The sequence below is a fragment of the Homalodisca vitripennis genome, chromosome 7 (assembly GCF_021130785.1).
Source record: "Homalodisca vitripennis isolate AUS2020 chromosome 7, UT_GWSS_2.1, whole genome shotgun sequence".
In the NCBI taxonomy this organism is placed as follows: domain Eukaryota; kingdom Metazoa; phylum Arthropoda; class Insecta; order Hemiptera; family Cicadellidae; genus Homalodisca; species Homalodisca vitripennis.
In genome coordinates, this window is record NC_060213.1 from 129,748,054 (window position 1) to 129,763,136 (window position 15,083).

At 32.9% G+C, this 15,083-nt stretch overlaps 1 protein-coding gene across 1 annotated transcript in view; it reads right to left on the reverse strand.

Moving 5' to 3' along the window:
* Positions 1–15,083, reverse strand: part of LOC124366324 (cilia- and flagella-associated protein 58-like) — a 32,521-nt gene that overhangs the window by 13,108 nt on the left and 4,330 nt on the right. Inside the window, exons 3-9 of the mRNA XM_046822781.1 lie at positions 13,748–13,963; positions 10,641–10,786; positions 9,752–9,926; positions 8,237–8,413; positions 6,406–6,543; positions 1,749–2,010; positions 729–867 (exon numbers count right to left, since the gene is read on the reverse strand). Coding sequence (XP_046678737.1) covers positions 729–867; positions 1,749–2,010; positions 6,406–6,543; positions 8,237–8,413; positions 9,752–9,926; positions 10,641–10,786; positions 13,748–13,963 — 1,253 coding nt within the window. The remainder of the gene's footprint in view (positions 1–728; positions 868–1,748; positions 2,011–6,405; positions 6,544–8,236; positions 8,414–9,751; positions 9,927–10,640; positions 10,787–13,747; positions 13,964–15,083) is intronic.

Consider the following 15,083-nt stretch of genomic DNA (forward strand, 5'->3'; position numbering starts at 1 on the left):
AAAAAGCATACAAACAAACTTATAACTTACAAAACAAACAATAAATTATCACAAACATTAGGAAATGTCAGGAACAAAAACTCATTCAAAAACAAATCAGGAATTTATGAAATTAAATGCAATGACTGTAATAAATTGTACATTGACCAAACAAAAAGGAACATCAAGACACGATTCAAAGACCAATTTGTACATATAAAATATGGAAGAAGTGAAAAATCTGCTTTTGCGAATCGCTGTATTGACTCTGGACACATCATCTCTATAAAAATTTACGATTATTGAAAGAAATTACTAACACAACACACTTAAATGCTTAGAAAAAATTTTACATTGACACAAATCAAGAAAAACTTATCTATAATGAAAACGAACCTATTCAAAATTCAATTCTACTCTCATCTCAATTTATAAGAAAATTAAAATGTAATTCTGTTTAATTATTTTATACTGGCTAATCATATTTCCAAATCATTTACCATATGTTATTTTAATATATATTATTTAGAAAAATGTAAATATTTCTTATTTTGTCATTGCCTGATGATGGAATCATTGATTCCAAAAGGCCTTGCAATAATAATATTAATATTGGAAAATTTGTATTCATTTACCAGTGCTCTGTTTGTCCAAATTTGTCCAATGCTCCAAGATTCTTCATTCAATGTAAAAGTAGTTTAGTAATATTATCTTGATTGAATGAATTATATAATTTTAAAAACACTTACCGGTCTTTTTCTTTCTCCAGTGATGTGATGTGTTGGACTTGGCGGTTGATTTCTGCATTGTTATTGTCGATCTCATGTTCTAGGTAGAGCTTGGCTTGATCAGTCAACTTTGCCACTCTCTCTTTCTCGCTCACAAGTGCTGCAAACATACAATTTATTACTAGATTATTTGTTATTACTCTTATCAAACTCAAAAAATAAAGTTATCTATGCACATAAATAAGCTAATAATGAACAAACTAATAATAAACTCTAATTTACCTATCAATAGTATATTGATAAAGGACCTGTGGTAGGGAAAATTTCTGAGTTTGCTACCTATACTCTGTCAGATATTAACAGAAAGTGAAATTTCTCTTCCTGCAGTTGGCAGAACTGCAGATGTGTGTGGCACCAAGAGATCTGATAATTATTTTCACTACTGCCATCAAACGCTGCAGGTTGTTTCTGACAAAGGTTGAGTTTCTGAGTAGTACTCAATGAAATTACAATTCAGAGGAAATGCAATCTATAGTTTGAACATTACATATTTGATTTAGTATGTTACTTAAATAACTATATTTGATAGAGAGTTGCCCTTCATATAAAGATACTCCACCAGGATTGTCATAACAGGATTATAGATTTTTATTTACTATCAAGAAGAAGGAAGTGTAGAAATAATATGAAAAATATTGTAAATTTAAAGTGAGTAGGGAGTATTTGAAAAGATAAAAGGCTAATCATTTTGGGCTTTATTCTTGGAAAAGATAACCAAAGAACAAAAACACTGGAAAACAATATGATCTTTTATACATGACCAGTCTCAGATTCCTCTAATGTTTATATCTGATTTCAAATTGGTAGTACTGGAACACACTGTAGACTTTATTACTTGTAAAAGATAGTAACAATTTGTATTATTTTAACTAAATGGGATAATCTAATTTTAATGTGCACATTTTTTTTCAAAACACCAGTCTCTTGGCATCTTTTTTAATTGAAGAAATTATCAAAATCAAAATTCTGATCAAGACTAACAGTTGGCTTTGATGAGACTCTTGTTGATGATGTCCCTCTCCCTAGCAACATTCTCCAGCATCCTCCGGTCTTGGTTCCCCCTCAGCTTCTCCTCCTTGAGACTCCGCTGGACCATCTGAAGCTCCATCAAAACCTTCGCTTTTTGCTCCTCCAGGATGTTCCGCTTGCCCTCCATCTTGTTCAACTTCTTCTTGAATGACTCCTGGATTGTTGAGGTTTTCGCCACTTCGGACACTAGTTTCGCTATCTCCTCTTCATTCGTCTGTGGACAATCAATAAAAAGTTTTAAAATCCCATAGTAAATATCTATTCGTTAGTTCAAAATCATACATCTTGAGAAACTCGAAGATTTGGACAGTAATCAAACTGTTTAATATTAGAAGTCAACCTCTGTTATTTTTATCAGAAAAACTATAAGCATAAGTTTTGCTATTTGGTGGATTTTAAAATCTACCCTTGAATTTTAAAATCAGGTTATAAACAAATAATTATCTGTGTATATTATAAGAAAAATTAAGAATGGTGAATGTTGTTAATATTAGTCACAATCCAATAGGTAATATCGTAGAGGGTTCTGAAAAAGCTTCTAAAATTGCTACACAGTAAAAGATTAAATGTTTGTAATACAAAATTATCCAATCCATCCATATGCTATCCATACACAACTGTTTGGCAACTGCTATGTTTCAGGAGGCTGTTATGCAATGGGTTATACTGTAAATGCCAAGTAATCCAAAAACCTAGTCTCAGAACCGATAATTATGATATAATTTCCTTGATATGATATTTTGAGTATGACTAGGAGCATTATATAAAGTTCGCTCTCAGGAGTCTTGAAAAGAGAGGCATGCGGTTCCTGTGTTTTGGTCATTCAATAGCCTCTTCAACACCCTCTTCAGAGCAAATGGGAATAAATAAATTTTAGCACATTCATGTGACACTATTAAAATCTTGATTGTGTTAGAACTTTTTCTACACATTGTGAACTGGAAGACTATATTTTTGATATTGGCCATGAAAGTATAAGAACTTAACATTTGAGTCTCGTTCTTTAGACTGATTTCATATTTGAACTCTATGCAAAACTTTGTTCAATTCCATTTGCTCTGAAGAGGATTAAGCTGTTAAATGACCGACACAGAACTGTACACTTCTCACTTTTTAGATCGCAAATCTAAATATTATAAGTTATATAATATAATATTTGCTTTACTATGGTAAATTACTGGTAGTTGTTTGAAAAGGTGAACAATTCACTACCACACATTAAAATTTACACACATTTTAAAACATTAGAGGGGGTTGTCCTCTCTATTCTTACATCGCTGAACTTTGTTTACCGTGTTGCAACAGTAGTTATAAGGGAACATAATATTACTATGTTTTCTCATGCCTATTCTAAAAGACATCCTGTTCCATCATGAAATTTCTCTACAAACTACTTTTTCCTGGTGCAGCCGCTGAGAAAAGTTATGACCTGAATTAAAATCACTGAGGACGCAGGTGTCGAAGGAATATATAGAAAAAGCACAAATTAAATCAAAAGCAATCCGCGCAATTAATAATAAAGAGCGGAAAAGCAAGAAGAAGAAGATCCAGATTCAGCTAAGAGTGGATGGAAGAGTACTAAGAAAGACTCTTGAAAATAATAGAAAAAACGTAATAGCTACTTTATAAGAGTTGCTAATGAGGAATTAGAAAAAATATGACAACAGCTTCTTTATCATACAATAATGTAACTGAATGCAATACATACCTCTCAGAATTTGCTCCTACCAACCCTGAACTACAAAAAATTGTTGGCTCATTATACCAATTACATGGTATACTTTAAATAAAAATAAAAATTTAATAAATAAAAATTTTATTTTAGAATTGTAAATGGATAGGGAATAAAAAAGTAAATTTATATTGTAATCCAGCGGCAGGCACAACGCGCTTGGAATCTGGTCTAGACTGACTTGATGGCAGTGAATGCTAAACAATAGTCTACAGTGGACTCAATCTTTTGTTATAAACCTGCGTTGAGAGTGATTCAAACAGGCTGCAGGAACAGGAGCGTAGTCGGTGCAGGCCAAGAAACCACGCTCTGCTACCATTCCGAGTTGAGAAGCGATAGAGTAAAGTCTTTAGTGCGAGTTTAAAAGTAGTGTCGGGCGTAGGATCCGTTGGTATAGATTATTTTTAATACCGAACTCCAAGACCTTCACGACCAAAGAGCTAAGTACTTTTGACTGAATTATTAAATTTTTCTAAATTTGAAATTTGAAAATTTAAGAAGTGAATTAATTTGAAATTGGAATTGAAATTTGAAATTAACGATCAAATTCTGTTGAGTGTGGACTAATATATATCTAAATTGTAAAGGAGTTATTTATTTAAAGTCAAACGTAAAAATTTAATTGAAATTATAGGGATTCTAGTTAAAATTAAGAGCTGCAGGTGCTGCACCATATCCTGTAGGAACTTGTGAAAAAATTCCTGTTGAGAGCTGTTTAGATTTGTTTAAGAATTTTATTTTAAAGAAGTTTATAATTTTTATTTTATTAGTTTTGAGAAGAAGCCTATTTATTTTATTTCATACAAATTTATTCAAGATTATTATTTTATTTTATATTTTATACACATTATTTGGAGGACAGTGAGTCCATGTTAAATCGAAGTGCCTTGCCTAAGGAAGTAGTAATTTTAAACTATTGTGCAAAACATTTCATTGGTGGAATACAAGGTTAATAATTGAAATTTGGATTGATTTAATAAACTGAATATTTCTAAAAAGGTGCAGTTTAATTTCCACCAGTATCTACTTAAATCTTATGAGTTCGAGCTATTTAAGGTCATCATAATAAAAACAAAATTTGTATATTAACATTTAGTATACTCATTTAAACCAAAATGGTCAGCATAACTTGACGAAATTCCCTCAAAAACTAATAATTAAAGTCTCCTTCAAATGAGTTGTTTCTCCATTAACAAGCAAAGTCAACAAATTATTTAAAGGACCATTTGCAAGAACTTTAAAATGCTCAAAAGTTACCCTAAATTAAAAAAAGGTGCTACTACAGATCCCTTGCAAGACACAATACAATACCCTGTTAACTCACAAGTGGCATGGATTTGTTAAAGGAAGGTCTACCAGGTCTACAGCAACAATTAAGCTTGTAGAGAATATAATTAATCAGCTTGAAGATGGAAAATTAGTTACTGGACTGCTATTGAATTTCAGCAAGGCCTTTGACTCCGTTGGACATGACCAAGTTCTCGCAAAACTTGATGCACTGGGTATAAAAGGAACAACAAACTCAAGGTTTCAATCGTACTTAATTGGACGTAGCCAAGTAGTTGAAATAAAATGCGCATCAAACAATATAGTTCAGATTGTGAAATCAAGTCCGAAGAAAGTAACCAGGGAGTGCCTCAGGGCTCAATTTTATGACCGTTCTTTTTTATTTTATTCACTAATGACTGCTGCAACACTTGATGACCTGAGTACATTTTTTATGTATGCAGATGATAACACCCTGATAACAAGAATCGATGTACAACCGATAACTTAAAAGAATGCTCCTCTCAGAGTCTAAATAATGCCTATCAATATTGTAAATTACCTAGTTGAAAACAAAAAAATCAAAGCAGATCTTTTTTTTGGAAAATAATAGTGCAACAGGACTAAAAGATGTGGCTCTTGAGGATAAAGTTAGACTGCTTGGTATGACTATAGATACAAACATGGACACCCCTCGTATACAACCTATGTAAAACACTTCCATCTGGTATTTACGCAATGAAAAGACTTAAACACGTTGCTGACATCAATACTGCAAGAACAGCGTATTTTGATCTATGTGAATCACACATAATGTACGAACTAATTATCTGGGATGGAACTTCACTCAGCAACTCGGAAAGAGTATTGATCCTGCAGAAACGAGCCAAACAAATTCTAGCGGATCTATAACTATTGGAAACATTATGCAACTGTTTTAGAGATCTCAAGATCAAGACAGTGATTATTCTGTAAATACAAGAGTTAATTGTGTATGCTGATAAAAAATAACCCCCATGTAACAATAACGTACATAACTACAATACCAGACATGGTACCTTCTCCGTGACTCCTCATCACAGACTTACCCTGTATGAAAAACAACCACTCTTTATTGGCTGCAAGCTTTACAATCACCTTCTGGAAAACATTCAAAGACTAAGAGGACAAGACTTGAATAGAAAGCTGGGCAAATAGCTGATAGACCTGCCCTTCTACAGCTTAACAGAGTTCTTCAATAACAACTGACACCATGCCACTTTAGACTGTTTAACTGCTAGACATGGTTAACATTGACTTGCAATTTATTGTTATATTATACTCTACTTTAGAATAAATTGACACCATTGTATCTCTCCACGAAATTACAAATAAAGAAATGATAATGTTTTACTCATGCAGGGAACTTTATCACTTCACTGTGATGGATTGGATACTGCTGGTGTTTAAAATGTTTTGAATTAAGTAATTATGGTCTGCAAGAAACATTGGTGTTTTTTAAATACAACAATTATACAGTTAATTTGAAACGTTTAAGTTTCAATACTAGAGTTCAATTCCCTTTTGAATGAAACCATGGACCTTGATTGGACAAAATAAAGACACTGTTACCTTGATCTGGTTGTTGAGGACAGTGATCATCTGTTTCAAGTCCTCCACCACCCCGACCTCTCTCTGGTACTCGTCTTGAGCCTTTATCAGCCGCTGGTTCAGGTTCTCGATAGTCTGCACTTGTTTGTCACTGACGGCCTGTGGACACAGCCAATACATTGTCATTTTCAAAATTGACTGTAACAGTTCAATGAAATTAAATTAACTCTTACAATACAAATTTTATTATTGAACACACAAAAATCAGGTTTTATTCCAAAATTCTAACTTGGGCACTTTTGCATTTGATTTTAAGTGTGAGCAAACAATCATAACAAAAGTATTGGACATCTTTTACGATTGTGAATCTCTCTTACCATATTAGAGAAATGCTCTAGTCTAAGCATTTTTAAAAATATTTTAGAAAGAAAAGCTAGTACTTCAATATTCAATGTAAACCATTAGAAAAGTAATGCTAAATTGTTGCCCTGAACGAGCTGGAAGTCCCTCCCCCTCCTTTAGATGAAGTGAGTGAGGCATCTATCTTCATTAAATACATACCCTTTATATGTCATGTCTCACCCGTCCTTCCATCTCTGGATGTAATTTGTTTCAATTTTAATTGTATTTGAGCTCTCTCTAACTTAACATTTTTAATTGGCCTCTGAGTCGGATTCTCTCATCCTCTATCTCATACATAACATTTTGGCCTCCGAATTGGATTCTCTCACTCTCTCTATCTCATATGTAACATTTTGGCCTCCATATCGGATTCTCTCACTCTCTCTATCTCATACGTAACATTTTGGCCTCCATATCGGATTCTCTCACTCTCTCTATCTCATACGTAACATTTTGGCCTCCACATCGGATTCTCTCACTCTCTCTATCTCATACGTAACATTTTGGCCTCCACATCGGATTCTCTCACTCTCTCTATCTCATACGTAACATTTTGGCCTCCACATCAGATTCTCTCACTCTCTCTATCTCATACGTAACATTTTGGCCTCCACATCGAATTCTCTCACTCTCTCTATCTCATACATAACATTTTGGCCTCTGAATCAGATTCTCTAACTCATACGTAACATACTGGTCCTTTGGATCAGATTGTCTCTGTATATCTGTGTAAAATTAATAGTGAATGTGCTAAGCATTATTTTTCATCGTGCTTGGAACAATTAACAAGTTTTTAAAAGACATATTCACTAAAATAATCTTAGAACTAGAGCTAAAAACTAGGCTCACTACTTTGCAGTGATTATATCAAGACTTTTTAAAATTCTTTTTTTTATGAGGGTAGCCCATGATTTGTATTTGAAAATTTTAATTTTCAATCCAGGTTTACTAAGTAAAACCATGAAAATCACTAAAAAAATTTGTCTGCACTGTATTTTAAATTTGCTAATTTTGATTTTGTTATAATTGATCAAAAACAGTATATTTTTATCGTTATTAAAAATAAAGCAAATTTTAATATTTCTAGGAAATAGAAGATGAGATTATCTGACTCATTCATACTGAGAACACTTTAATAAAAATTAAAAAAAATATCATACTACAATACCATAGACAATCATTAAGACTATCAAAGCCTAATAATCATCCAAATACAGGACTCTCCTTGTACAGCATCATCCAAATTCTCATATACTAGATACACTTTTTTTAATTTTCGGTCTGCTTTAGAATGTTTTGTTGCTAGACTTATGATGCAGACATCAGTATCTTACACTTAGATGTACTGAATCTGGATGTAAGTATAAAAAGTATCGTTATCATGTTCTCCTTTGCACTAAACTTCTTTCTGGTCTCGTAAGATCCACACAGCAGAGTTTGTGCAGTTTACCTTCATCTCCTTGACAGTGTTCTGAAACTGCATCACTTTCACTTGTAATTCCAGCGTCTGCTCGTTCAGTATTGCTATCTGGTTCTCCTTCGCCCCCAACTCCTTTCTTGCTCTGTGAACCTCGTCCTCGAAACGTTCCTTGAACCGAGACTCCTTCGACATCTCATTTATCTGGTTCTAAAATGGAATGGATAAAGAAAATCAACTTTTGTTAATGCCATCAACACTGATAAACATAGATTATAATGGAACAATGAATCAAATTTGAGTGTGAGAGCTTAAAATTTCTGCAGATTTTTCAAAACTTTTAGAGTTTAAAATTAAGAGAAATGTACTTTATTCATAAATTATTGGTTTTTGATGATGGGGTTTGAAAGGGTAACAGGACTTTTTTGGATATTGTCCATCATTAATTGAAAAAAATAGTGATTTTAAGATATTTATATACTATATACTTTAAGATTTGTAATCTGATCTCTTCTTAAGGTAGAGACTGTACAAATCTTATCAATGCGTAGTGACATGCAAAAGCCAGACATCACAATAATATTGTCAACTTCTTGGAAACTATCACTAAAACACACACTTATTAAAACCAACACTAACTGTCATGAATGGAACTAAATACCTGTACATGACTTATGCTTTTTAGTTCAGTCATAATCTTTATCCCTAATTCGTGATTTAACCACAAATCTTAACCTGACTTCAACAATTTAACAAATCTAACAATAGTATTACCATCTTTTTCTTACCTTGTACAAGATAATACAATTCTAGTAAACACTAGAATATTTGCTTTGTATTTGTTCAAATCTGTTTTAATGATTCAGGTATCATTGAATAAAAAAGGATTAATAATCACTATGTGTGAGATTGAAAAACCAGAACTCACTACTGAAAAAACGTATTGTAAATTTTATATGAAAACCCTACCATTATATAACGGAAACTAATTATTCAAGAAACATTTACAAATATTTTAGAGGTAAATAAACAATATTTTTATCAGAACTTTAAAGAAGTAATGATGAAAGATCAACAACTTCAGACTACACACTTCTGGTGTTAATAAAGATGTCACCTGTGGCAGGAACATAGCCAGGAAAAATTTTGGGGGTGGGTCCATACAACTGATGTTTTCCTGTAGTGGACAGCGAGTAAGGCCCCATTTTGTTCCTTACAAAGTTCTTGACCCGTTTTCTTTGTTGAGAACAATCTTTCAGCAGTACATGTGATTAATACTGAATTATATAAATAACAATAATTGTTTCCTGATAATGTAATTAAAAAAATTAAAAATTTGGGGGTTCCAGATCCCTTGGACCCTCTCGCTGGCTATGGCCTTGACTTGTGGTGAATCTTTAGAGAATTACAAAGAGAAGTTTAGAATTTTTTTTTCTAAGTAACTAATTAGATACCTAACTTAACTTCTTGAGCAATGAAAAATATTGTTATTTCTCAGACTAGTATGTATATAGGTGTAAAATATTTTTCTTGTATGATTCACCCCACCTCCAGCTCCTGCTGAAGTTCTGAGATGCGGAGATCAGCAGAGGAGTTCTTGCGCTCAAGTTCCTCTTGGTAAGACAGAGCTGCGCTCAGTCTCTCCCTCAGACTGAGGATCTCGTTCACCATGCGCTCGCGTTCTTTCGCTTGAGCCTCCTTTGTTTTCGCCATCGCACTGAAGCTAAATGGAAATAATTTACATTATAATAACTTATGTACTATGTCATTAAGGTACTCTTTCTTGTCTGGAAGATTCTGGAATAATCACTAAAATAGGCAATAACAACACAAGGATTATACATGATTTAGTAATTCAATAAGTGTACAACAAAATGATATATTTCACTAAGATACTATGCCTTGTATGCTTGATAATCACTAAAATAACCTATGTGTACCAGATAACAAATAAGTATTATACACCAGGAAAGATGACACAACATCTAGCTACATTTCTAACCTTAAGCAGCTATAGAAGAATTTACTTACAGTTGTTTTGATAAAATCACAAATATATAATTGAATATTGGATTAAGTTTGCATTTTACAACAGTTAAAATCTTATATCAGCTTCAAAAGCTTAAACCGTCTGACATCTTGAAACGTGATATGATAATATAATATTAATTTTTCTTTTGATTTAGTAAGAAAAAATAATTGTACTGAATTGAGTTTTGTTTTAACTGTTTTTGAAATAAAAACTAATAAATACATCTAGACAAACAGATGGTAAAGTAAAAGAGGTAGACCATTTGTTGAATTTAGATTTTTGGCTCATCTTTATACATGGAACACTATCCTAAAGTTTGTTTAGAGAGTTTTGTTACTTCCTGTTTATGTCATTTTTTTCTATCAAAAAACTAATGGGTGACCAGAGTTAGCTATGGTGACTTACTCCCCCTCCTGATCCGTGTGTCTCGACTTCGCCTCCAGCTCTGAATGCAACCGATTGATTTGTTGCCGCAAGTTTTCTATGGTTTCTTGCGCCACTTGTTCCCGCGTGTGTGCAGTGTCCACCATTCGCAGTGCTCGTTGTACCTCCTGCACATACAGCAACACTTGGCTTAAGCTGTCTTCTGTACTTGGACAACAAGAAGTTAAAAGGTGACCGAAAAGTCCCGGGACAGTTAAATATTTTTAAATACGTTTAAGATAGAGCTAAAATCCTTGGTAAAAGGTTACTGCTACTTCCTTGGGGGGTCATTGTCAGAGAGACCCCAAAAGGAGTCAGAAGAAAATCTGAAATGTTGATATGCACATCAAATTAAAGGTCTTATTAGTAGAGCACAATGTCGCAAACACAACCACAAATGGACAGATGGCTTGAATTTGCAGCAAAGGCCTTTAAGCACTGTAAGTGAAAACTGACAATGTTTGAATAATTGCCATTTCATCCCTAGATATGCCATTGTAATGGGATTCAGCAATCATCAACTGCCCTAGTTTTGCCTGTAAATAAATAAATTAAACTACCATGAACTTAAGTACATTTTCCTAATCATTAAAAATTCCTGTCTTGTAACTCATTAATTAACTTAAGTAACTCCTTGGCCCTTTCTTATTTTTAGTAGTGATTAACGACTTGCCATCTAATTTAACTTGTAATTCTGTAATCTTTGCCGATGACTCAACTCTTTTCTGTAGTAATCGTTGTTTGGATTATCTAAATGTTCACATGTTTAACTGTCTTTCTGAATGTAACGATTGGTTTAAAAATAATGGTTTACTCTTAAATAACAGTAAAACTCAATCCATTATTTTTGGTTTAAGTAGTCATGAGTTAAGCTTTCCACAATTGAGTGATCATGTAAAATTACTAGGCATATACCTTGATCCCAAACTAAGCTGGGGTGTGCACATTAGCCATGTTTGCATTAGGCTCTCTAGAGTAATTTACTTCCTCCGTAAGCTCAAAAGATGTATCCCTAGACACTATTTACGGGTGGCCTATTTTGCATTCTTCAATAGTATTATAAGTTATGGTATTTTATTGTGGAGCTGTGGTCATGAAGTAAATAGAATTTTGCAAAATAGAATAGAAAATAGAATTTTGCAAAAAAAGGCACTCAGAATTATCACATTCTCTAATTATAGAGCCCATTGTAGACCCTTGTTCATTCAGGAAAGGATACTCACTGTTTTTAATCTGTTTATTTATTCATGTTTAGTAAATGTTAAATTAGGTATTGGTGCCATACCTCTAAGGTCACACTCACATGCTCATTTCACCAGACATAGAAATAATTTAGATTTACCTCTTGTTAGGCTAACCAAGTCCCAAGAGTCATTTTCATATATTGGTTTAAAAATGTTTAATCGATTACCAGCTGAAGCCCACCATGTTGAGTTAAAATTATTTAAAACAAAAATGTTTTGCTGGTTACTAAATAATCCGTTTTACAGTATGAATGAATTCTTTACGACTGATATTAATGTTAGCTTTTAGATTTTGACTGAGAATATTCTTGTTAGATTACTTGTTTTGTTCTTGTTATTTATTGTTATATTATATTTGTACCGATTGTATTAAACTGTAATTCTTGGGTAACTGGATTACCGGTGGAAGGAGTAGGCCCAGAAGAATGATAAGGACTGGACAGTACAAAAGAGGCTGCTATCAGCGAGGCGCGCATCGCAGATGGCAGTGTTTGATAACGAAATTGAGAGGTGGGTGAAGGAAACAGGATTTTTCCGGACATTTGCCATCGTTCAGTGAAACAAGAAAACAGTAACACTACGTTTTGAGAGGTGGGGTGAGGTAGACATGCCGAACCTCCCGTCTCAGTTGATCGGAAGTAGTAATAACGAGTAGTCTTTGAAAGTGCTTAGAGTTAATTTTTTGCTAATCGTCATCGAATCTGCGGATGCTTTCAGCAATATAAAAAATTCTAACACTGAAAAGAAGTAATGTTTAAAGTAAAGTAAAAAAAAATTAGTAACAAATAAAATTGAATTTTGAAGATAAATTAAAGTGAAGAATTGCCAGATCAGATTAGAGTGTGAGTGAAAGTTTTGAATTTTGAAAATTGAATAAAAGACAAGCTGTAAGAACTTTGTACATTTTTGGAGTGACGAATACATTACAAGTTTGAATTTAAAAGTTACCAAGAAGTTTTTATTTTAATTTTAAATCCAGTAATTACTTTCAAGAAGAAGTTTTATTTTAGTTTGAACTTTATTTATTTCAGAAGATTTTCGTTTTCCTTTTTTGAACCTTCACAAAAATTTAAATTTCAAAGCTAACCCCTCATGTGCCAGTAAAACGGTACATATTAATTGTTAAATTACATTTTTTATCATTATCTATTGTTAAATTTTATTGAATAACTATAGGCTAGGCTAGTCATTGTTTCTGTCAAATTATATGGCTATTGAAATATGCTTATGAAAGATCGATGCCTTGGTCTTAAAAAAGTAATATTGATGTCAACTATACAAAATGTACATTTTGTAATTTGTTGAATAAAATCTTGATTCTTGAATTATTTTTAACTAAGATTCGATTAGAGGAATGAAACAATATTGTAACACCGATCTTTTCTGTAAGAGTCAACAACCTGTCTGTTATTAACACACGAGTAGCTGTGTGGATTCTGTGTTAAGTGAAAGTGTACTGGGATAACAAGTCTTTAAGAACTATGGTGGGAAGGGTTGGTGGCAAGTCTGCAACTGCGATTTCAGATACTGCACGTAAGAGGAAGGTGAACTGGAGCTAAACTCAACATTCGCATCAAGTCTTTAAGGTTAAAACTACAACCAAAGTGTTACAAAAGTACAACATTTTAATTAACAACTTCTCAACCTGCATGATTCTGAGTGCAAAAATTGATAGTCTCCGAGTCCTTGATGAGTTTGGGTCTCAAGTCTCGTACAGGCTGCTTAAGGAAACTGTTGCGTAGGTTCAATGAGACACCACCCTTCCTATAGTTCCTATCATCTCCTATTACACCATTTTCTTTTATAATGCGAACAATGTAGACAAACACTGCAGCTACTACTGACCTGAGTCAGCTTGTCGATGTTCTTCTGCTCTCCCTTGCTAGCCTCGGAGGCCACTGTGAGTTTCACATTGGTGTTCGCTATGGTCAGTATCTGGTCTTTGATGATGTCCACCAGCTTCTTGCTGTTGTTGTGGGATTTGTTCAGTAGGTCCCAGATGCGGTTGATCTCCGCTACATATCGACTGGTCAGCGGTGAGTGTTCCAGATCTGCGCACATCTGGGAAAACAGTATCAAAGTAATTTTAGTTATCAAAATTTTTAAATTCCAAACACAACTTTTTCTAATTAAATTGCAGATTTCACCACTTTTCATGAAATGCTAAACAATTACTTGTTCTACCCAAAAATATGCTTTCATTTCTGATGTTCTGCTTGATGTGAACTGTCATGGATGTAAGAAAATTTTACAATTCCACCGAAATTCAAATGACATATAAAACAGAAAATTAAACTTTTATTATTATATTGCATTCAAAGCCATTCAGTAAAAAGTAATGCACACCAAATGATATTTTTAAAGTGATCAAATATAGATAATAAAAATAGTATTATAGCAATATCAAACTCTTCTTGGCCTAGTTGCAGATAGCATTTACAGTATGGAGTATTTTTTTACTCATCATGAAAAATATAGTTATAAATCCTCCCAGTTATACCATACCTTCCATTCATACATTAATAGTAATAAAAAAGGAGATAATCACAACTTATCAATTAATTATTATGATTTTATGATAGAAGAACAACTTATGAGCACCACATTTTTCTCACTCATTTCAAATGCAATAAAGTATAAAAAAATATGACTTGCAGTGTGAAAAATAAAGACTAAAAGATTATTTGATCCAGAAATAAATCTATTCATTGGATGGACCTTTTCATCTTTCTAAATTAATTACTTCCTCAAACTGTTAGTAGAAGAAAATAAACTCTCAGAAAACAATATTGTAAAATAAATTTTTATTGAGATGTATTCTGCTGTTTTTCTTGTACTGTACCATTTTATAACTATAATTATATAGTTTGGATTAGATTATTTAACACTATTCAGTTTTATATGTAAATGAACAAAGAAATATTGACTTAAACTATTCTTCATTGTGTGGTGCGTTATTGTCTAGTTTTAACCGAGCAAGAAGTCAAGTCAAATTAAATTCTCAGTAAGTTGATGATACAGTTTAGGGTAACACATTTCAATGTACTAAAAATGAAATCTGCCATTTATTTCAGTCCATTTAGGAAGCATTGGGAGATTCTTTTCTGGATTTCCCTTGTTCTAATGTTAAGTTGTACACCCATTTTTTACACTTTGGAGACAAACTAGAATGCACACAATC